General features: G+C 47.3%; 1 protein-coding gene across 5 annotated transcripts in view; it reads left to right on the plus strand.

Annotated features, from left to right (window-relative positions):
• Nucleotides 1-4566, plus strand: part of RAI1 (retinoic acid induced 1) — a 231859-nt gene extending 227293 nt beyond the window's left edge. For all 5 annotated transcript variants that reach the window (XM_063934842.1, XM_063934844.1, XM_063934841.1 and 2 more), the window contains one exon: nt 3220-4566. In XM_063934842.1, coding sequence (XP_063790912.1) covers nt 3220-3234 — 15 coding nt within the window. In that variant the 3' untranslated portion in view covers nt 3235-4566. The remainder of the gene's footprint in view (nt 1-3219) is intronic.
• The last annotated feature ends 20832 nt before the right edge of the window (nt 4567-25398 follow it).

A 25398-nucleotide genomic window follows, 5' to 3' on the forward strand; every position in this document is an offset into this window, starting at 1 on the left:
CTAGAAGATGAGCACTCTGTAACCACCACAGGAGAGACACCCTTGTCCTTGGAGATAGGGTTATCCGCTGATGCATCTGAAGATGCGATCCGGACCATTTGTCCAGCAGATCCCACTGAAAAGTTCTTGCATGGAATCTTCCGAATGAAATCGCTTCGTAAGAAGCCACCATTTTTCCCAGGACTCTCGTGCATTGATGCACTGACACTTGGCCTGGTTTTAGGAGTTTCCTGACTAGCTCGGATAACTCCCTGGCCTTCTCCTCCGGGAGAAACACCTTTTTCTGGACTGTGTCCAGAATCATCCCCAGGAACAGTAGACGTGTTGTTGGAATCAGCTGTGATTTTGGGATATTTAGGATCCACCCGTGCTGACGTAGCACTACCTGAGATAGTGCTACTCTGACCTCTAACTGTTCCCTGGACCTTGCCCTTATCAGGAGATCGTCCAAGTAAGGGATAATTAAGACGCCTTTTCTTCGAAGAAGAATCATCATTTCGGCCATTACCTTGGTAAAGACCCGTGGTGCCGTGGACAATCCAAACGGCAGCGTCTGAAACTGATAATGACAGTTTTGTACCACAAACCTGAGGTACCCTTGGTGAGAAGGGTAGATTGGGACATGGAGATAAGCATCTTTGATGTCTAGAGATACCATATAGTCCTCTTCTTCCAGGTTCGCTATCACTGCTCTGAGTGACTCCATCTTGAATTTGAACCTTTTTATGTAAGTGTTCAAGGATTTTAGATTTAAAATTGGTCTCACCGAGCCGTCCGGCTTCGGTACCACAAACAGCGTGGAATAATACCCCTTTCCCTGTTGTAGGAGGGGTACCTTGATTATCACCTGCTGGGAATACAGCTTGTGAATAGCTTCCACTACCGCCTCTCTGTCGGAGGGAGACGTTGGTAGAGCAGACTTCAGGAACCGGCGAGGGGGAGACGTCTCGAATTCCAATTTGTACCCCTGTGATACTACCTGCAGGATCCAGGGGTCCACTTGCGAGTGAGCCCACTGCGCGCTGAAATTCTTGAGACGGCCCACCACCGTGCCTGAGTCCGCTTGTAGAGCCCCAGCGTCATGCTGAAGACTTGGCAGAAGCGGGGGAGGGCTTCTGCTCCTGGGAAGAGGCTGCCTGGTGCAGTCTTTTTCCCCTTCCTCTGCCCCGGGGCAGAAATGAGTGGCCTTTTGCCCGCTTGCCCTTATGGGGACGAAAGGACTGAGTTTGAAAAGACGGTGTCTTTTTCTGCTGAGAGGTGACCTGGGGTAAAAAGGTGGATTTTCCAGCCGTTGCCGTGGCCACCAGGTCCGATAGACCGACCCCAAATAACTCCTCCCCTTTATACGGCAATACTTCCATATGTCGTTTGGAATCCGCATCACCTGACCACTGTCGCGTCCATAACGCTCTTCTGGCAGAAATGGACATCGCACTCACTCTAGATGCCAGGGTGCAAATATCCCTCTGTGCATCTCGCATATATAGTAATGCATCCTTTAAATGCTCTATAGTTAATAATATACTGTCCCTATCCAGGGTATCAATATTTTCAGTCAGGGAATCCGACCAAGCCACTCCAGCACTGCACATCCAGGCTGAGGCGATTGCTGGTCGCAGTATAACACCAGTATGTGTGTATATACCTTTTTCATTGCCGTGATCATGTAACGTGTGGCCCTACTGGACATTCCGTTTGTCTCCTCACCGTTGACACTGGATTCAGTATCCGTGTCTGGGTCTGTGTCGACCATCTGAGGTAACGGGCGTTTTAGCGCCCCTGACGGTGTCTGAGACGCCTGAACAGGCACTAATTGATTTGCCGGCTGTCTCATGTCGTCAACAGTTTTTTGCAAAGTGCTGACATTGTCACGTAATTCTTTAAATACGACCATCCAGTCAGGTGTCGACTCCCTAGGGGGTGACATCACTAACACAGGCAATTGCTCTGCTTCCACATCATTTTCCTCCTCATACATGTCGACACAATCGTACCGACACCCAGCACACACACAGGGAATGCTCTGAAGAGGACAGGACCCCACGAGCCCTTTGGGGAGACAGAGGGAGAGTTTGCCAGCACACACCAGAGCGCTATATATATACAGGGATAACCTTATGTAAGTGTTTCTCCCTTTATAGCTGCTGTTTTATATTAGCTGCCAATAGTGCCCCCCCTCTCTTGTTTTACCCTGATTCTTGTAGCAGGACTGCAGGGGAGAGTCAGGGAGCCGTCCTTCCAGCGGAGCTGTGAAAGAAAATGGCGCTTGTGTGCTGAGGAGAAAGGCTCCGCCCCCTTCACGGCGGCCTTTTCTCCCGCTTTTTTCAGGAAAACTGGCAGGGGTTAAATGCATCCATATAGCCCAGGAGCTATATGTGATGCATTTCTTTAGCCATATAAGGTTTTTATAGTGTTTTATTGCGTCTCAGGGCGCTCCCCCCCAGCGCCCTGCACCCTCAGTGACCGGAGTGTGAAGTGTGCTGAGAGCAATGGCGCACAGCTGCAGTGCTGTGCGCTACCTTATCTGAAGACAGGAACGTCTTCTGCCGCCGATTTCTCCGGACCTCTTCGCTCTTCTGGCTCTGTAAGGGGGCCGGCGGCGCGGCTCCGGGACCCATCCAGGCTGAACCTGTGATCGTCCCTCTGGAGCTAATGTCCAGTAGCCAAGAAGCCCAATCCACTCTGCATGCAGGTGAGTTCGCTTCTTCTCCCCTTAGTCCCACGATGCAGTGAGCCTGTTGCCAGCAGGTCTCACTGAAAATAAAAAAACTATTTAAACTTTTACTCTAAGCAGCTCAGGAGAGCTACCTAGCATGCACCCTTCTCGGCCGGGCACAAAAATCTAACTGAGGCTTGGAGGAGGGTCATAGGGGGAGGAGCCAGTGCACACCAGCTAGTCTAAAGCTTTTACTTTTGTGCCCAGTCTCCTGCGGAGCCGCTATTCCCCATGGTCCTTACGGAAGTCCCAGCATCCACTAGGACGTCAGAGAAATTAATTTATTCCAGTTTGGAATAAGGCTGTAACTTAATAAAATGTGGAAAAAGTGGAGCGCTGTGAAGTACTGTATATAAAAATGTATATTTTTTCTTTCTTCCCTTCATATTGCAGAAATATTGCTGTGTTTATTATGGGACTGTCCTTATATAAATAATGACAATAATATGTTCCTTATTGTGCTTTGTGTGCACTAACCGTTTGTTTTAATCAATCTCTTCCAGAGACACCTGGTGTAATCATCTTCATAAGAGACATCACCTATCATCACACCCTTGATCTTTCATTCATCCCCCCCGCACCGACCCAGCGCCCGGCGGGGGAGAATAAGCTGCCCTTCACCCTACATAGCTGCAGCGGAAGTGCGGCATAACAGCGGTGGCGGGATAAGGAACATACAGTGGAAAAAATGGATTCTGTGGCCTATTTACACGTTTCCAACCCAGGGATCTCGCCTCGCTCCCATGGAACAGCAAAGAGGGCACTTGTATCTGTGACGGCATCCACATGTGCACCAACAATGTCATTGGATTTGAGTAGTGTGTTACTTTCCGTTGCTGACGGCGGGGGTTTCCGGGTTATTTCGTGTGGCGGTATGGGACAAGCCCGTGTTAGGGGAGCTCTTAAATAATCACTCTGTAAAATCTCCGTAAATTCATTTGTTCACAGCCGTTGCCAACCTGACAAGAGATCAAGTGCGACGTCCAGTATTTGTAGTGTTCCAATACCCGGCTCAACCTACTGGCACCGCGGCAAGGGCCGGAGGATGACTCAGCTCGCTGACAAGATGGCCGACACAATGGCTCTAGGAACTTATGTTGTCTTTGCGTCTCAGATTGTGCAGCTGAAGGAGATTTGTGCAAGTGAAAAGACAGATTACTGCCAAACAAAATGGGATTTTTGAATGTTAAGCCTAGCTGATGTATGTTACATGTACTAAGACTACATCACTGATCCTGATCTTACAGTCCCCAGTCATAGCTGTTATCACAGTGTCTTAATTTGTCCTCCTTTGCTCTCATTGGCTATGTGGACCAACCTACCCTCCACACCTATCTTCCCACCTCTTGCTGTGTCTCACTTATTCTGGTTACTTTTCACAAAAATTCTGGAGTGGAGCACATTAGCAGCCACAAACTGCAGCAAGAACTGCAACTACTACTGCAAGGCCCACCGAGCCATCTTCAGAGAGGCCAGCTGACCACTAAATCACGTCATTGCAGTGCCTCGGTGGCTCGCCACCAACGCGCAGGCCCTGCTGTACATACAAAGTGTTTGACTATGGACAATGCCTCATTTTATGGTGTGTGTGTATATATATATATGTGTATACATATGCATATATATAATATATGAAGACTGTAAGTGTTTAACCCCGTAGCTGCTGGAAGCCCTGCAGACGTGTGTCTTTGCGCGCTCCCCCTGCAGCCGGAGAGTTAAAGCTAGTGTTCTTTTTAGTAAAACTGCTTCACACTGAAGACTGTGTGTACCGAGCTTTCTAAAAGATGTTTATTTTCTTTAAGAGTAAAAGAGGCTATTGGGAATGTCAATAAAATCTTCAATGAACCATTGACACATGTCCTGTGTTAGCCCGTCTTTACTATTGCCCAGGTTATTTTCTTTACTATGAAAATACAGTGCGGTGGGAGGTTCTCTCCTGTCTCCCTGCTAGTGCAGCCATATCATTGGTTCGTATGTAATTCCCATCTCCAATGCATCAATTAAAGTTAGCCTATCACCTGTATGAGACAGAGTCAGCCATTTTCTCTACTGTCCAGGGCTGCAGACCATTACTTACCTCCTACAGCTTACCGAAGCTACCCCTATTGATCAGGCTATGGCTGCCGTCATAGTTACTAAAAGGAAACCTGATATTGGTTAACAGCATTGTGACATCACTGAGGCATGGCGAACGATGGGCACATCTCAAGAGACGATTGATGTGACTCCACTGATGGTGCTGGAATGGTCTTCACAAGTCCTGGAGGCCTTTTTGATACTGTTGGGTTTTATCTCCTTGGAGGTGTTTTTGGAAATGAGTATATAAAAAATCCCACAGAAATAGTGTTTAAAAATTTTTCTAGAAATATAAAATACAAATAGAAAGAATGGAAAGACCTCCTTCATTAGTCCGGCTTTGGGGAGGGTTATACAGTAGGTATTACCAAGTCCAATGTGCCAAGGCCTATGTGATCAGAATTTAAGGGCGACTGCTAGGTCCCCGGGATCTGGTGTCCATTATATAAATCAGATTCTGTTAATTGCAGATAATAGTTACATTTGGGTAATTGAAAAGTAGCTGAAGATAGTCCAAGAGTGTTTATCTTGCATGTTCCTCAGTGGGAGAATGTGGTTTGGATGAGGTTGTCCTACAATTTTGTCTCCTGTTTGCCTGATCTCCTGGCCTTTCTTACTGTAAAACACGCTTTTATGTGATGCATTGACATCACTATCATAATGCCTGGTAGTATTAAACTCCAATGGATGACAGACGCCAACCAAGCTCCATAGTCTATATTATGGTACAGGTAGCTAATTTACTGTGACACTTTTCTATTCCAATAAATTGTTATGCTGGGTACACATTAGACGATAATGTGTACCCAGCGAGATTGGGAACGAGTGACCCAGCGGGGTTGCTGGCATCTGCAAGCGCATACACACTTGCCAATGTTGGAGCGACGGTGGGGGGGAGCGGGGCCATGCTGCAGTTGGCGACAGGGGATGTCGCTAGCGACCCGTGGGAGGGCGCATCGCTCGCAATATAGTGGGTACGCACTGGACAATTTTAAGAAGTGATAACAAATGGTTGTTACCCCAAATTCCTTTAAAAGTCGTCTAGTGCACAGGTTCTCAAACTCAGTCCTCAGTACCCCACACAGTGTTGGTAGTACACAGTGCACCTGCCGGGTGACCTGGAAAACATGAACTGTGTGGGGTCCTGAGGACAGAGTTTGAGAACCACTGGTCTAGTGTGTGCACGGCTTTAGTCTAGTTGTGCTTCATTGTGCTTCAGTAGGGTACATGACAGGATAACAGTTTTCAGAAGCTCCTAAAAAAGTTCCTGTTTTCATTGGTAAATGCCATTAGAGTTGAATATGGGCATTACATATAAGCGGCACTACTACTATGGGCATTACACATAAGCAGCACTACCACTATGGGCATTACATATAAGCAGCACTACCACTATGGGCATTATATATAAGCGGCACTACCACTATGGGCATTATATATAAGCGGCACTACTACAATGGGCATTACATATAAGCGGCACTACTACTATGGGCATTACATATAAGCAGCACTACCACTATGGGCATTACATATAAGCAGCACTACCACTATGGGCATTATATATAAGCGGCACTACAATGGGCATTACATATAAGCGGCACTACTACTATGGGCATTACATATAAGCAGCACTACCACTATGGGCATTACATATAAGCGGCACTACCACTATGGGCATTACATATAAGCGGCACTACCACTATGGGCATTACATATACGCGGCACTACCACTATGGGCATTACATATAAGCAGCACTACTACTATGGGCATTACATATAAGCAGCACTACTACTATGGACATTATGTAATAGCGGCACTACTATGGGCATTACGTAAAAGCGGAGCTGCTACTATGTGCATTACGTATAAGCGGTGCTACTACTGTGGGCATTATGTTTAAACGGCGCTACTACTATGGACATTATGCATAAGAGGCACTACTACAATGGGCATTACATATAAGGGGCGCTAATACTATCGGTGTTACGTATAAGTGGCGCTACTACTATGGGCATTATGTATAAGGGACGCTGCTACTATGGCCATTACGTATACAGGGCGCTACTACTATCCATGGGCATTATGTGTATAAGCGGCACTACTACTTGCTGTGTAATGTGAATACGATTGTGCTACTGTGTGGCGTTAATTGAAATGGGGGTACTTTGTGTGGCCACGCCCATTCCTTGTGAGAACACACCCCTTTTTCCAGCACACACTGTCCCTTTATAAAGTGTGGGAGGGCGCAAATTTATAGTTTGCAGGAGGGCGCCGAACACCCTAGCACCGGCCCTGGCACCAGGGGCCGAATGTAATGAAGTCCAGGTTGGCCGTAGATGTGGGTTCCTGGCCGAATACTGACTTTTTTTTTAAAGCAGCAATCGTGTACAAGGCAAAACTATTCATTGTAAATAATTGCAACTTTAAAACAAAAGTCCGAGTTCGGCCAGGAACCTGCACCCCCGGCCAACTCGGACTTCATTACAGCCGGCCCCAGGAGTAGAACTACCATGATAAAGGCGACACTTCTGTTACGTGTCCCACACCATTTGGAGGAGGCCCACCTTCCCTGTCAGCAATGTGAGCTTGTGTGAATAGTGAGTCCTCTGTCTAATGTCACCCAGATCCCGGCTTTGTAACTCAAGGGCAGATGTATTAAGCCTGGAGAAGTGGTAAAGCAGTGATAAGTGCAAGGTGATAACGCACCAGCCAATCAGCTCCAATTTGTAAATTGACCGGAGCTGACTGGCTGATGCATTATCACCTTGCACTTATCACTTCTTTATCCCTTCTCCAGGCTTAATACATCTGCCTCCCAGTGTCCTATTCTGCAGAAACGTTCTCTCTGGTTTACTGAAGCTCCCTCTATTGATCAGGCTGCTGTCATGATAATCAAAAGGAAGCTAGTGATTGGTTAACAGTGTAAGCTATTTCCTATTGGTTACTATAACAGTAGCCATGAACTGATTAGCCCCTTCAGTGGTGGGTTTTTAAAAATAATACACACCTCCCATAGTGTGTTTTTAAAATCAGTACAGGGGTTAAAGTGCAGGAGGGCGATCGCCCGCGGGGAAATACCCGCGGGCATCGTCAGCATCATAAACTAATGATGTAAGGTATAGAATAATTGTTTATGTATTAAATACACACCTCCAAGTGTGTGTTTTTTAATTCAGCGAGTGCTGAAATCAGGCAGTGCAGGGGTTAAAAATTCTGGTGGGGGGGTGCAGGAGGGCGATTGTCCGTGGGGGAACACCTGTCGGGATCGCCTGCGTCAGCGCTGATTCCCGGCCACATAGCAGCGCCCAGGAATCAGCATAAGCCATTACATTGTTAAGCAAGCCCCCTGGCCAATAGGAGTCTGGGGGCGGACTTAACTCATAATAGCTTATGTTGATTCCTGGGCGCTGTCACGCTGCACGGCTGTACCCGGGGAATCAGTCAGTAGCATGCCCGGAAATTTCCGGGCATACAACTAAAGAGGCTTAGTAGAGGGAGCTTCAGTAAGCCGGAAGAGGCGAGGTGTTCATGCACATACAAAATGTTCTATGGGGCTCATGGATGTCTAGTTTATACCCCTGACTAGCACCCACCTAAAAATTAGCAGTTACATAGGCGATACGTCATGAGCAGACATATTTTATGCAAAGTGTAATCATTTGTGATTTGGGGGCAGTAATACCTGTATGTAAACTGGGTGACCATTCAAACATTACACCACTTCCAACATCAGGAAATGTTCTGGGAAAATTCCTTCTGACATATGAATACAATCCAGGCACCTCGTAGTTACCTAATCCCAGACACTCAGGTAAATGTAATAAGGCCGTGTGGGGAGCAATCAGTGTGCAGTGTGCCCATGCTTGCTATGGTGGTGAACTGCGAATAATGCTAATATTTACTATGGTGATAATAGACTAATAGCAATCCTCTATATAATATATGTATATTGGTAAGTAAATTGCCTTCTGACTAAACTGCTCCAGAATTCACCTCAGATCAGCCATCCCGGTCAGCAGCAACTGTCCACCCACAGGAACCAGCTCCTTTATACACCATGAGCTTCACCACCGCTCTCTTCTATCTGGCCAGTGGTCAGCCAATCTAGGGTATTCAATTATCTGCAAATTCGCGGCAATTTTTCGCCCGAAAATTTTTCGCGTCAATCGGCCGAAAATTGCAGCGAAAACGCTCCATTTTTCGACCTATTCAATTCCGACCGGGTTTCATGTGAAAATTCTTGCAGTGAAAAGTGCAGGTGAAAATGGGGAAATCAGCCTGTACCCCAAAAAATGCTAAACTAACATAGGAAAACAGAAGAGAAGTGTGTTAGAGATCACATTAGAGAGTTTTTGGGGACTTAAATTGTGTGAAATGGCGGTTATATGCATTTTTTTTTAAATGCAAAAAAATGATAGAAAGCAAGTTTTTTTGAGCAAAATAAATGCTCTCACTAAATTTGGGGTACATGAAAATGGGTAAAAGTATATATTTGGGTCATTTTAGGGTACTTTAAAAAAAAGTGGAAACAGACCGATTACTCCCATCTGCAAGCCTAAAAAACACCTGTCCCACTCATAAAGCACCCCAATATACCTGTCCCATACCTTGAACCCCAATTTCCATCACTTTTTACTTTTTCACCCCAAAAATGACGTCATTATTGGCCAATTAAAAATAATTAAAAACTTCAACGTGCCTAATTAGTCATAAAGGGGGGTGTCCCAGGAGTTCTGTACCATATCCAAACATTTTTACCTTAAAATAGTGACTTTTCCCAACTTTTCACCTGCTTCAGAGAAGGTGAAGTGAAATTAGTGAAAACATGATCACCGATAAATTTTCCAGGATAATTGAATAGGCTGTAATTGCATTTCACGTGAAAAGTCCGGTTTTTCACCCGAAAACCGGACTTTTCACGTGAAAAGTCCGTTATCACTGCTAATTGAATATGGCCCAATGTCTTTTCTCTAACGTCCTAGTGGATGCTGGGGACTCCGTAAGGACCATGGGGAATAGACGGGCTCCGCAGGAGACATGGGCACTTTAAGAAAGAATTTAGATTCTGGTGTGCTCTGGCTCCTCCCTCTATGTCCCTCTTCCAGACCTCAGTTTGAATCTGTGCCCGGACGAGCTGGGTGCTGTTCAGTGAGCTCTCCTGAGCTTGCTGTAAGAAAGTATTTTGTTAGGTTTTTTATTTTCAGGGAGCTCTGCTGGCAACAGACTCCCTGCATCGTGGGACTGAGGGGAGAGAAGCAGCCCTACTCTCTGCAGATAGGTCCTGCTTCTTAGGCTACTGGACACCATTAGCTCCAGAGGGATCGTACACAGGATCTCACCCTTTGTCGTCCGATCCCGGAGCCGCGCTGCCGTCCCCCTCGCAGAGCCGGAAGACAGAAGCCGGGTGAAAGAAGCAAGAAGACTTCGAAATCGGCGGCAGAAGACTCCAGTCTTCACTGAGGTAGCGCACAGCACTGCAGCTGTGCGCCATTGCTCCCACACTACACCCACATACTCCGGTCACTGTAAGGGTGCAGGGCGCAGGGGGGGGCGCCCTGGGCAGCAATTAGAGACCTCTTTGGCAAAAGTTTGCATATATACAGTTGGGCACTGTATATATGTATGAGCCCCCGCCAAAAATTGTACATGAAAGCGGGACAGAAGCCCGCCGTCGAGGGGGCGGGGCTTCTTCCTCAGCACTCACCGGCGCCATGTTTTTTCTCCACAGCACCGCTGAGAGGAAGCTCCCCAGCCTCTCCCCTGCAGATACACGGTAGAAGAGGGTAAAAAGAGAGGGGGGGCACATAATTAGGCGCAAAAATCAATATAAACAGCAGCTACTGGGTTAACATTAAGTTACTGTGTTATTCCTGGGTTAATAGCGCTGGGGTGTGTGCTGGCATACTCTCTCTCTGTCTCTCCAAAGGGCCTTGTGGGGGAATTGTCTCCAGATGAGCATTCCCTGAGTGTGTGGTGTGTCCGTACGTGTGTGTCGACATGTCTGAGGTAAAAGGCTCCCCTAAGGAGGAGATGGAGCAAATATGTGTGTGAGAGGGTGTCTCCGTCGACAACGCCGACACCTGTTTGGATATGTGTAATTAAGTGCTAAGGTAAATTTATTGCACAAAAGATTAGAGAACAGACAGGGAATCTACCCATGTCTGTCCCTATGTCGCAGAGACCTTCAGAGTCTCTCAATGATCACTATCCAAAATAATAGACACTGATATCGACACGGAGTCTGACTCCAGTGTCGACTACGATAATGCAAAGTTACAGCCAAAATGGCAGATAAGTATTCAATATATGATTATTGTAAAAAAAGATGATTTGCATATCACTGATGACTCATCTGTCCCTGACACAAGGGTACACATGTTTAAGGGGAAGAAAGCTGAGGTAAATTTCCCTCCTCTCATGAGGAAAAAGAGCGGGAATCTCCAGACAAGAAGCTGCAGCTTCCCACAAAGAATTCTCAGGGAGTATCCTTTCCCCACCAGGGCCAGGATACGATGGGAATCTTCCCCTAGGGTGTCACGTTTGCCCAAAAGGTAGCCCTGACGTAACAGCTATTCTCAGGGATCCTGCAGATAGCGTGCACATTCTGGTACACTACTCAGACCGGCGATTGTGTCGGCATGGGTTTATAGCGCTGTGGCAGCGTGGACAGGTACCTTATCAGCAGAGATTGAGACCCTAGAATGTATATATAGAGATATATATATTAAAGATGCTGTATTAATGGATAGATATATATATATATATATATATATATATATATATATAACATGCCCAAAGAGACATGAGTCTACTGGGTCCTAGAGTCAAAGCTATGTCGATTTCTGCTTGACGTGTCCTGTAGAATATGCAATGGACAGATGATGCCGACTTAAGAGGCATATGGAAGGCTGAGGATTGTGTGGAGAAGGGTTCTCGGACTTGGTCTCCACAGCTATAGCTGGTAATTCTGATATTTTGCCTTATATTCCTGCACAGCCTAGGAAAGCACGACATTATCAAATGCAGCCTTTCGAACAAAGAAACAAGAAAGCTTGAGGTGCGTCCTTTCTTGCCAGAGGCGGGGTCAGAGGAAAGAAGCTGCACAACACAGCTAGTTCCCAGGAACAGAAGTCCTCCCCGGCCTCTACAAAATCCACCGCATGTCGCTGGGGCTCCACAGGCGGAGCTAGGCCCGGTGGGGGCACGCCTTCGTAAGTTCAGCCACAAGTGGGTTCACTCCCTGTTAGATCCCTGGGCAATAGATATTGTGTCTCAGGGATACAAGCTGGACTTTGAGGAGATGCCCCCTCACCGACGGCCCTGCCGGCTTCCCCCCACGAGAGGGAAACAGTGTTAACTGCAATTCACAAATTGTATCTTCAACAGGTGGTGGTCAAGGTTCCCCTCCTTCAACAAGGAGGGGGTTATTATTCGACCATGTTGTAGTCCCGAAACCAGACGGTTCGGTCAGACCCATATTGAATTTAAAATCCCTGAACATATACCTGAAAAGGTTCAAGTTCAAGATGGAATCGCTAAGAGCGGTCATTGCAAGCCTGAATGGGGGAGATTTTATGGTGACTCTGGACAAAAAGGATGCATACCTTCATGTCCCCATTTATCCACCTCATCATGCGTACCTCAGAATTGCGGTACGGGATTGTCATTACCATTTTCAGACGTTGCCGTTTGGTCTCTCCACGGCCCCGAGAATATTCACCAAGGTAATGGCGGAAATGATGGTGCTCCTGCGGAAGCAAGGTGTCACTATTATCACGTACTTGGACGATCTCCTCATAAAAGCGAGATCAAGAGAGCAGTTGCTGAACAGCGTATCACTTTCTCTGGAAGTGTAACGGCAACACGGCTGGATTCTATATATTCCAAAGTCGCAGTTGGTTCCTACAGCTCATCTGCCTCTCCTAGGCATGATCCTAGATACAGACCAGAAAAGGGTTTATCTCCCGATAGAGAGAGCTCAGGAGCTCGTGACACTGGTCAGGAATCTATTAAAACCAAAACAGGTGTCAGTGCATCACTGCACTCGAGTCCTGGGAAGGATGGTGGCATCATACGAGGCCATTCCCTTCGGCAGGTTCCATGCGAGGACCTTCCAATGGGACTTACTGGACAAGTGGTCCGGATCACATCTTCAGATGCATCGGTTAATCACCCTATCCCCCAGGGCCAGGGTGTCTCTCCTGTGGTGGCTGCAGAGTGCTCACCTTCTCGAAGGTCGCAGATTCGGCATTCAGGACTGGGTCCTGGTGACCACGGATGCAAGCCTCCGAGGGTGGGGGGCAGTCACACAGGGAAGAAATTTCCAAGGGCTGTGGTCAAGTCAGGAGACTTGCCTTCACATCAACATCCTGGAACTAAGGGCCATATACAACCCTACGTCAGCGGAGTCCCTGCTTCGCGACCAACCGGTTCTGATTCAGTCAGACAACATCACCGCAGTGGCTTATGTAAACTGCCAAGGCGGCACAAGGAGCAGGGTGGCGATGGTAGAAGCCACCAGAATTCTTCGCTGGGCGGAGAATCACGTAAGCGCACTGTCAGCAGTGTTCATTCCGGGAGTGGACAACTGGGAAGCAGACTTCCTCAGCAGGCACGACCTCCACCCGGGAGAGTGGGGACTTCATCAAGAAGTCTTCACACAGATTGCAAGTCGGTGGGAACTGCCACAGGTGGACATGATGGCATCCCGCCTCAACAAAAAGCTGCAGAGATATTGCGCCAGGTCAAGAGACCCTCAGGCGATAGCTGTGGACGCACTGGTGACACCGTGGGTGTTCCCGTCGGTCTATGTATTTCCTCCTCTTCCTCTCATACCCAAGGTGCTGAGAATCATAAGGAAAAGAGGAGTGAGAACAATACTCATTGTTCCGGATTGGCCAAGAAGGACTTGGTATCCAGATCTGCAAGAAATGCGCACAGAGGACCCGTGGCCTCTGCCTCTAGGACAGGACTTGTGCAACAGGGGCCCTGTCTGTTCCAAGACTTGCCGCGGCTGCGTTTGACGGCATGGCGGTTGAACGCCGGATCCTAGCAGAAAAAGGCATTCCGGATGAGGTCATTCCTACGCTAATAGAGGCTAGGAAGGATGTGACGGCTCAACATTATCACCGTATATGGCGAAAATATGTGGCTTGGTGTGAGGCCAGGAATGCCCCTACGGAGGAATTCCAACTGGGCCTTTTCCTTCACTTCCTACAGTCGGGAGTGACTTTGGGCCTTAAATTGGGTTCCATTAAGGTTCAGATTTCGGCCTTATCCATTTTCTTTCAAAAAGAACTGGCTTCTCTGCCTGAAGTTCAGACGTTTGTAAAGGGAGTGCTGCATATTCAGCCCCTTTTTGTGCCTCCAGTGGCACCTTGGGAGCTTAACGTGGTGTTGAGTTTCCTGAAATCACACTGGTTTGAACCACTCAAAATGGTGGAAGTAAAATATCTCTCGTGGAAGGTGGTCATGCTATTAGCCTTGGCTTCGGCTAGGCGTGTGTCAGGATTGGCGGCTTTGTCACATAAAAGCCCTTATCTGTTTTTCCATGCGGATAGAACAGAATTGCGGACCCGCCCACAATTTCTGCCGAAAGTGGTTTCATCCTTTCATATAAACCAACCTATTGTGGTGCCTGTGGCTACTAATGACTTGGAGGATTCCGAGTCACTGGATGTAGTCGGGGCTTTGAAGGTTTATGTAGCCAGAACGGCTAAGGTCAGGAAAACAGAATCTTTGTTTATCCTGTATGCTTCCAACAAGCTTGGGGCGCCTGCTTCAAAGCAAACTATTGCTCGCTGGATCTGCAACACGATTCAGCAGGCTCATTCTGCGGCTGGGTTGCCGCTGCCTAAATCAGTTAAGGCCCATTCCACAAGGAAGGTGGGCTCTTCTTGGGCGGCTGCCTGAGGAGTCTCGGCATTACAGCTTTGCCGAGCGGCTACTTGGTCAGGTTCAAACACCTTTGCAAAGTTCTACAAGTTTGATACCCTGGCTGAGGGGCTTGTGTTTGCTCATTCGGTGCTGCAGAGTCATCCGCACTCTCCCGCCCGTTTGGGAGCTTTGGTATTATCCCCATGGTCCTTACGGAGTCCCCAGCATCCACTAGAACGTTAGAGAAAATAAGATTTTACTTACCGGTAAATCTATTTCTCGTAGTCCGTAGTGGATGCTGGGCTCCCGTCCCAAGTGCGGACTTCTTCTGCAATGCTTGTATATAGTTATTGCTTAAATAAGGGTTATGTTATAGTTGCATCAGAGTTTATCTGATGCTCTGTGATTGTTCATACTGTTAACTGGGTAAAGTTATCACAAGTTATACGGTGTGATTGCTGTGGCTGGTATGAGTCTTACCCTGGATTCCCAAAATCCTTTCCTTGTACTGCCAGCTCTTCCGGGCACAGTTTCTCTAACTGAGGTCTGGAGGAGGGACATAGAGGGAGGAGCCAGAGCACACCAGAATCTAAATTCTTTCTTAAAGTGCCCATGTCTCCTGCGGAGCCCGTCTATTCCCCATGGTCCTTACGGAGTCCTCAGCATCCACTACGGACTACGAGAAATAGATTTACCAGTAAGTAAAATCTTATTTTTCTCCGGCTGGGTCCACAGGTTATCCACAGGTTAACAAGGGGATATGATGGAGCGACTGCGGATTGGTACCAAACGATCACAAGCTTTCTGGCCTCCCAGGATGCAACGGGCTCGTCCATATATCCCCGCCCACTGGCTCAGTCAAATAAGTTGTTTTTTTTTTTGGTACGGCAGGAGTCGGACCATGGTCACAGGGCTGCTGTGTTTGGCAGCCCTAAGCTTTTTTATTTTATTTTTATAGTCTTACTACATTGTTTTGAGTGATCTTTCCTAACAGCGTTTTACACGCATATTGGAAAGAGTCGCTCCAACAACTCTCCGCCGGGTCGCAACAACGCTTACCCACGATACAAGTGCTGTCTCGACAGGCATCTGTGTCGAATATACTAGCAGGTCCAGCAGACGTTACCAGGCTGTGGCCAAAGCACGGGGAGAAGGTAAGACATCGGTTCCGCTTAGAAGGGGAATACGGACACAGCCGCACTGTTTGGGAGGAGACTACCAAACAGTAGCTAGCACGCCGCCACCACGGGTGCTCCAGCGCTAGGCCTTAGGGATCAAAAGGCACCAGGATTAGTTTGAGGCTGCGATCCCTAGGGTTGATGTCAGCGGTGGGGAGTCAGACGCTCTCCTGGTCGCCCCTCCCCCCAGTTCATGACCAGTTTCCGTGCTTCTCCCGCCATGAACTGATTGCCTCACTTCCATCTCAGACGCTGCCATGAAGGGTCTCTGTCGCAGCATAGGCCGCTGCATCTGTAGACACTAAGTTTACCGCTAGAGATCGGGTCGCAGACGGGTGTGTCTGCATGCACTGGCGTTCACTGAGCGTCTGTGTCCACTAAAAAGTACCTGAGCGGCAGTTGCGTCTGGATCCACTCAGCGCTCGCGAACGTATTGATCGATCCTGGAAGTGGGGTGAGTCTTCCTGTATCCCACTCTACGGAGTAAGGGTTATACAGCACTAAAATTCTATCTACTTTTGTTAGTATGAATAGTTAACTTTAGTGCCTAATTGCATATGAGTATGTGTACATTACTGTGGTTTTATTCGCAAATGCGTCTGAATACGTTAAATAACTGTATAGAACAGAATTCAGTAAATGTACTCCTACATACTTGAAATGCGTTCGTAGTTGATAATATGCTCATATGACTAATATGTAACGTGACTGACTGCTAGTGTGATTGCTGACTTTATATATGTTTGTCAGTGGTTTCTTCTGAGCCTCAATGCTGGTGCTTGGGTTGGGGTCAGATAGATATCACTTTAATACATGTAAAGTGATTACAGTCACAGATTGTGAAGTATACTGTGTAAAGCTGATTATCATGTCTAAGAGCGACAAAGGTGATGAGGTTACATTTACAGTAACACCAACACTTATAACATGTTTATCCTGTAAGGTGGAGTTATCAGCTCAGCATCTAGCACATGATGGGTTATGTGCAAATTGTTTTGCATTTCAGCAGATTGCAAGGCAGATCCCTGTTCAACAACAAATAGATCCACCTTGGGCTATGTTTGCACAAACCTTATCCAGTATGGCTGACAGGTTGGTCCCTACAGCTTCAACCTCAGGAATAGGGTATACTATTAACCCATACATGCAGCTCCCGTCTTATGGTATAGCCCCAACAGCTTCTACAAATCAACAAGCTGATAAACCAAGGGTAAATATATCATCAAATTCAACCACCCTTTGTTCCTCCTGCAGTACCTTGGGATTTAAGTCTGGTCCTCAAAGCCCTTCAGGGTCCTCCGTTTGAACCACTTAATAAAGTGGATCTTAAATGGTTGACAGCTAAAGTACTCTTTCTGACTATGACATCAGCTAGAAGAGTGTTAGGAGCGCTGTCATGTAAGTCTCCTTTTCTGATTTTTTATCTAGATAAAGCAGTTCTCAGAACTAGGTCTGGTTATCTTCCTAAGGTAGTCTCTATGTTTCACCTTAACGAAGAAATTGTAGTCCCAGCTTTCCAGGTGTCAGGACTTTCTGCGGTAGAAGCGTCGCTGGACGTAGTCCGTGCATTAAGAATCTACGTGGATCGTAACAGTGTCATCAGAAAGACAGATTTTCTCTTCATTCTCTACGGATTTCACAAGAGGGGATGGCCTGCTACTAAACAGACGCTAGAAAGATGGCTTCGAATGACGATTTCAGAAGCATATTCTCGAGCTGATCTCCCTGTTCCGGCTAATGTCTCTGCTCACTCTACACGTAAGGTAGGTCCTTCATGGGCAGCACAACATAGTGCTTCAGCAGAACAGATATGTAAGGCAGCCACATGGTCTTCTATTAACACATTCATTAGACATTATGCCTTGGATACTTTTGCCTCTCATGACGCTGAATTCGGGCGTAAGGTTCTCCTGTCTAATCAGGAGCGTCCCCACCACTAAAAATTGCTTTGGAAAATCCCATTGTTATCGTGTGGATAACCTGTGGACCCAGCCAGAGAAAATAAGATTTTAAACCTACCGGTAAATCTTTTTCTCCTAGTCCGTAGAGGATGCTGGGGACTCCGTAAGGACCATGGGGATAGACGGGCTCCGCAGGAGACATGGGCACTAAAACGAACTTTAGATATGGGTGTGCACTGGCTCCTCCCTCTATGCCCCTCCTCCAGACCTCAGTTAAAGAAACTGTGCGCAGAGGAGACGGACAGTACGAGGTAAGGATTTTTTTTTTGTATAATCTGTTTTTATTGAAAATAATACAGACTTGTACCAGCATGTAAACACGTATGAACATCAGTCAACGGCATAATAAAGCGTCGTATTTAAACATAAACAAAATAGTAGCCGAGTGTTCAGTATATCCAAAGTCTGCACTAACATTTTTGAGATAAGAAACATTATAGAACACAGATACAGAACGAGAAAAAGAAAATAACAGAGAAGAAAGGTGACCGAGCCGAGAATGCAGAGAAGAGGGGAGAAGAATATGTGAAATGAACCGATAGATTCAAACATGTTGGCCCGGGACTTATGCCAAATAGCATACAACAAATAAGCTCCCACCTCCCGTCTCATTTCACAGAAGAAATATAAGTCTTGTACGACTCGGAGGTCTTATATTCTATCCAATGCAACCACATAGCAATAAACTCAGAGCGTCTATCCCCAGCACTCAATAATATATCTTCCATATTCATGTAATAGTCTAGTCTGGAGAACCAGGTATACCGTGTAGGAGGACTAGAGGACCTCCACAGAGTGGGAATTACTGCCCGGGCGGCATTGCCAAGGTGTCGTAGTAGAGATGACTTATAGGTAGAGAGTGGGGTAGTGGAGTGGTTCAATAACCAAAAAGCCGGGTCAGATGGGACAGGAGCATGTAGGATATCACCGGAAATGGAAATTACATCATCCCAGAAAGTTTTAATAAGGGGACAGGTCCACCAGATGTGCAACAAAGAGCCTAGGTCCTTATGGCACCTCCAGCAGGCAGGAGAGATAGATGGGGAAATGGCGTGGAGGAGGGTAGGGTGCCTGTACCATCTCATCAGAATCTTATATTGTGTTTCTCTGACTTCTATGCATATGGAACTCTTATGGGCTTTAAGAAAAATAGAGTCCCAATCCCTGTCTGAGAGTGAGATGTTCAGATCTCTTTCCCATTTCTGGGTGAAAAGATGAGGGGTCGAGGAGTCAGACGCACATAGGAGCTTATACAGGGTGGACACAGTATGTAGGGGGTTTAGGGGCGCAACACACATTTTTTCAAATGCGGTCAGCTCCCGGGACGCCCGACGGTACATATTATCCGTGTATAGAAAGTGTCGAACCTGCAAGAACTTCCAGAAGTCTGCCTGCGGGATCTCCCATTTCGCTCGGATCTCCGAGAATTGCTTAATCCCGGACGGGTGAACTAGCTGACCTACCCTAAAAAGTCCCTCCAGCGCCCAGTTTTGGTAATACCCCAGAGAGAGGCCAGGTGGGAAAGTCGGGTTGCTCAAGAAGGAGGTAAGGGGGCCAAAGACAGAGGAGATGTACGATCGTCGTCTTATCCCTTTCCAAAAGGAGAGCGTAGGAGATACAGTCGGGTGAGGGTGCGGGAGTTTGGGCAAGGTCGGGAGCCAAGGGAAAATTTCAGGGTACAGCTGGACACATAGACCCTTCAAGACCACCCATTGTTTGACCTCCCGACTCCTGGTCCAATCCAAGACCCTGTTTAAGAGGATTGCATGGTAATAGGTTTTAATATCTGGGAGTTGGAACCCACCTTTTTTAGGCGGGCGAGTCAGAATGGATCTACCAATTCTGGGCCTCTTACGGCACCAAATAAATTGTTGGATCAAGGATCTTACAGTCTGGAACCAGGAGTCCGGGATTCGAACTGGTAAGGTCTGGAGGAGATAGAGCAATTTGGGTAATGTGTTCATCTTTACAACATTGATTCTGCCTAGCCACGAAAGATTATGGTGTTGCCATCTGCAATAATCATTTCTAATGGCCTGGAGAATAGGGTGGAAATTCAGGGACAGCAGACGTGATGAATCGCTGGAAAGCTGGACTCCCAGTTATGTAATGTGGGAGTCTCTCCATATAAAAGGGAAAGTGGACTTCAAGCCAGTTAAGATCGTTTGGGGGGGTTGAGATATGAAGGGCATAGGATTTAGATGTGTTGACTTTAAAACCTGAGAGTGAACTGAAGGTGTCCAGTTCACCTATTAGGTTAGGAAGTGAGTGGGCAGGTTGTGTGACAGCCGTCAGCAGGTCATCTGCAAATAGAGCAAGTTTATATTCTATGTTACCTACTTGGAGCCCCTTAATATCGTCATTCGCTCTAATAGCCCTGGCCAAGGCTTCAATACAAAGAGCGAAAATCAGGGGGGACAAAGGGCAGCCCTGTCTCGTTCCATTACTTATAAAGAAGTTGTCAGAAAGGGTCCCATTAACCCGCACTTTAGCCGATGGCTGTGTATAGAGTGATAATATTCTATGGAGGGCTCGTGGGCCCAACCCAATGTGCTCCAGCACCGCCCTCATGAAGTCCCAATTTACTCTGTCGAAGGCCTTTTTCGGTGTCTGTAGACAGCAACACAGTAGATGTCCTGCTGCTAGAGGCCAGATGTATAAGGTTGAGGAGTTTTGTCGTATTATCTTTTGCTTCACGGCCAGGGACAAAGCCTACCTGGTCGCTGTGAATGAGTGATGGGAGAAACTCATTCAATCTAAGAGCCATCAATTTCGCAAAAAGTTTGAGATCCAAATTGAGCAGGGAAATGGGCCTGTAACTGGAGCACACTGAGGGGTCCTTTCCCTGTTTAGGGATCACAGTAATGTGGGCCTCCAGTGACTGACGAGAGAAGTGGGTTTCAGCGGAGATGGAGTTGAAGGCTTGTAATAATTTGGGGGCGAGAGTCTCCTTAAATGTCTTATAATAGGTGGCTGTAAAACCGTCCGGGCCCGGGCTTTTACGTAGGGGTGCGGTGGAGATAACGTGTTCCACCTCGGTTAAGGTGAAAGGTGCTTCTAGGGAGTCACGATCGGAGATTGACAACTGAGGGAGCGCCACTTCAGCTAAATATTTCCTGGATCTCAACATATTAGAAAGGGGATCATGGGCCGGAGAAGGGTCACCTAGGTTGTATAAAGTATTATAATAATTTTTAAAGCACGCTGCTATCTCCGGTGTCTTAAAGCATACGGAGCCCGCGCTATTTTTCATTGAGGGAATAAAAGAGGCCATTCTCTGGGATCTAAGTGCCTGTGCCAGCAGGCGTCCCGGCTTTTTTCCCCACTTATAGTATTTGCTGTTACATTTACGCAAAGAGGCTTGGGTTTTATTATTGAGGGTTGTCCGGAGGTGCGTCCGGGCTTCAGACAGATCCACCAAATCGGAGGAAGACAGGGAGGATTTGTGGCGGGTCTCTAAGGAATGAATTTTATGCAGTAGTGCGGTGATTAAGGCCAGTCTATTTTTCTTCACAAAGGGGCCTAATTGAATCAATTTACCCCGTATAACACATTTGTGGGCCTCCCAGATCGTGATTTTGGATAAATCCCCATGTATCGTTAATGTCAAAATAATCAGATAGCGCCTTATCTATTTCTGATTTGCAATACTCATCATATAGGAGGGATTCATTAAGGCGCCAGGTCCAAGGACCAGGGGTTCGGGAGGAGGCTGAGAGAGACAAGAATACCGGGGCGTGGTCTGACCAAGTAATGGAACCAATAGAGGCATCCATTATTAAGGGGAGGTGTTTATGGCTCAAAAACAAATAGTCTAGGCGTGAGTAAACCTGATGTGGGTGTGAGAAGAATGAGAAGTCTCTGTCAGCGGGATGTGTGACCCGCCAAGAGTCAGCTAGTTGAAATTCGTGGAAGGTCTTCCTAACTTGTCTATGTTTTTGTTCAGAGAACTTAGGGGCTGGCGGGGAGGTATCAATGGAGGGGTCCATGGACCAGTTTAAGTCACCTCCCAAAACAACAATACCCGTCATGAGGGCTTCAAGTCGGGGAAGTTGGGACCGAAAGAAGGACAGTTGGCCCTGGTTTGGAGCATAAAGGGCTATGAGAGTGTACGTCTGAGAAAATATTTTGCATTGGACCACCAGCGACCCCTTTAGATTTACTTTCAGGATTGTTTGAGTAGAAAGCAAGGGGGAATCTATGATTTACTAAAGAGGGCCTGCGAGCAGAGATCTTAAAGTGTTTCTCCTGAATCAGAGCCACATCTACTCCGTCTGACCGCAGCGTCCGAAATAATTGGGACCGTTTCTCAGGGATGTTAAGCCCTTTGGCATTAATCGAGGTGAATTTAAGTATACCCGGGGCAGACATCAAATCGTATCATAACACAGGATAGCAGAACACTCGGACAGGCCACCAAAGAAAATAAAAAAACAGTACAGGAGAGAAAGATAGAAAAGAAAGCAAGTCACAGAAAATAGAAACATCATGAACAAAGAAACACCCGCAATGGGAGAGCAGGTATGTATATATACCAGAATCCCCATAGGGCACAGCAGCCGTGTGCGGGACCGGGGCAAGGGAGTCACCCCTACAGGCACTACATTTGTCGTAAACATTGTAAGGGAAAGATAAAAAACTAAAAGAAGAATCGTAGTAAACATTGGTATTAACCGGCAGCAACAACTAACTATCTCTCAGTAAAGTCATAGTACTAAACTCCAGGTCTGTAGAAGAAACCGGGGGGGACACAGTGAAACGGGGCAGTAGAGGCGCGAGGCCACATAGGACGTGTCCCACCCGGCATATCACAGTTGGAGTGTTCATCCCTCCTTAAGAAAACAAAAAGGATCAGTTGGCAGAGCAGTGATGAGCAGTATCTTCAGGTAGGGGTGGAATCCTGGCATCCGGGATGGAGTTTTGAAGATTTCTTCTGGGAACCACCTACAACTTGCCATGGCGCTCCACTCCCCGCAGGTTGGGGCGGGTGCAGCTCCGGGAGGATGAAGTCCCAGTCCGGGATCTTCAAGAGTGGGAGACCGAGACCGGAGCAGAAAGTGGGGAGGTCAGATGGGGTATGGAGGGTGTGTAACTTTCCGGAAGCTGATACCTGTAGGCTGAAAGGGAAACCCCATCGGTACTTCAGTTGTCGCTTGCGGAGTTCTTCCGTAAGGGGGCGGAGGATCTTTCTTTGTTGGAGCGTATGCCAGGAGAGATCCTGAAAGATGAAAATTGGGTCGCCATTGAAGACCAAGTCATCCAGGTGACGTACTTTACTCATAATTTCCTCTTTCTGAGAGTAATAATGCAATCGGCATATGACGTCTCGGGGTCGGTCGGAAGGGAGCCCTCTCGGTTTGAGGGCACAATGGGCTCTGTCGAAGGTTATTGTCACAACTGAGGGCCTGAGCTGACGGAAGGCAGCCTCAGTTGTAGGGGCTGAGATGTACCGGAACCTGGGAGGTTGTATCAGACCCCTGGACATGTAAGTAACATGAAGAGAAACCGCCCGAAGGCGTGACCACGACAACTTGAGTAAAAGTCAATGATATTTATTTATGACAAACTCCATGCATCACAGTAGCAGTAAAAAGTAACATAAAAATCAGCAGAGAAATAATAATACAGTTCCTGGGTACTACAGGGTGGCAGGGGCCACAGAGCTCTGGTGGTATGAGACAGTTCTTATTATCTGCAAGTTGGAAAGTCCTTACCAGGCTCAACTGTAGCAATGAGGAAAGCCCAGGGTCGTACCAGCTGGTGTTCCAGGGAAAGCTGGACTGCTGTAGATAAAATGCTGCTGTGGGTACTGGTTAGAACCAGACAGGTGTTGGCACGGAGTGGATACTGGCTGGAACCAGTTAAATAATAAATAAAGCTTGAGAGCGATGCAATGTAGATGAAATGTAGAATTTGAGAGCGGAGAAATAATAATACCGGTGGAGAGTGGTAAACTGCAGAAAGGACACCGGCCCTTTAAGAGAAGCTGTACACTGCTGGAAGCTGAGCTGGAAGCAGGTGATGTTGTAGCTGGAAACAGGTGAGTCCAGAATGGATCGGAGAGTCAGGCTACACCGCAGATGGAATGCTGGTGCGGGTCTCTATAGCAGAAGTCTGGAGACAGGAGCTGGAACCTGAAAGACATTCACAGAAGAGAGACAAACTGGAACTAGGTTTGACAACCAAAGCACTGACGCCTTCCTTGCTCAGGCACAACCTATTTATACCTGCAGCAAGGAAGGCATTGGCTAGGCAATTATGCAAATTAATAATACTGACAACGGATTGGTAGGAATGATCAGCTGACAAAATCCAAGATGGCTGCGCCCATGCAGACACTTGGAGGGAAGTTTGGATTGTAATCCATGTGGTCTGGAAAACAGTAATGGCGGCGCCGGCCACCGGAGACAGGAGACGCCAGGCTGACAGATGCACATCCGACCACGCGGACACAGCGGAGGCCGCGGCTGACGTAATCGCCACTCTGAATGCAGAAGCTCAGGGACGGCGGCGGAGGCCGCGGGAGACGCCATGCCAGATGTATAAGGCGTTACTGTGACTGCGTCCAGAGAGACAGGAGAGGATGCGGGAATGTGCACATCAGGATAACAGATGGGATCCGGTCCTGGAGCGCTGAGCCAGCCTTAGGAGGCATCTGATAGGTAAGAAATGGCGTCCAGATACCCGGATCGTGACAGCACCCCCCCCTTTAGGAGTGGCCCCAGGACACTTCTTTGGCTTTTGAGGAAACTTGGAATGGAATCTCCGGACCAAGGCAGGAGCATGGACATCAGAAGCATTGGTCCATGAACGTTCCTCAGGGCCATAACCCTTCCAGTCAATAAGATACTGAAGTTGACCGTAACGGTGACGTGAGTCCGGGATCTTGGCTACTTCATACTCAACGCCTCGTTGAGTTTGGACTTTCGGAGTTGGAGGAAGTGAGGAATGAAACCGATTCAAGATTAGCGGTTTCAACAGGGAAACATGGAATGTCCTGGGTATCTTTAAGAAGGGAGGCAACTGGAGTCTGTAAGCAACAGGATTGATGACTTGATCAATTTTAAAAGGACCAATGTAGCGAGGTGCAAACTTCATACTGGGAACTCTTAACCTCAAATTCTTCGTGGATAACCATACCCGATCACCCACCTTGAGAGCAGGAACTGCTCGACGCTTCTTATCCGCAAACTTCTTGTACCTGAACGATGCCTTGAGCAGAGCTGATCGTACGCTCTTCCAGATATTGGCAAACTGATGCAAGGTGATATCCACTGCGGGAACAGAAGTTGCTGGAAGCGGTTGGAACTCAGGGACTTTAGGGTGGAATCCAAAGTTGGTGAAGAATGGTGTTGAAGAAGATGAAGAATGATACTGGTTGTTATGACAGAACTCTGCCCAGGGAAGTAATTGAACCCAGTCATCTTGAGAGGAGGACACATAGATGCGGAGGAAGGACTCCAAGTCCTGATTCACCCTCTCAGTTTGACCATTGCTCTGAGGATGGTAAGCCGTGGAAAACTTTAGCTTGACTTGGAGGGCTTGACATAAACTTCGCCAGAATTTGGCTGTGAATTGAACTCCTCGATC

This window comes from Pseudophryne corroboree, chromosome 7, assembly GCF_028390025.1.
Source record: "Pseudophryne corroboree isolate aPseCor3 chromosome 7, aPseCor3.hap2, whole genome shotgun sequence".
NCBI lineage: Eukaryota > Metazoa > Chordata > Amphibia > Anura > Myobatrachidae > Pseudophryne > Pseudophryne corroboree.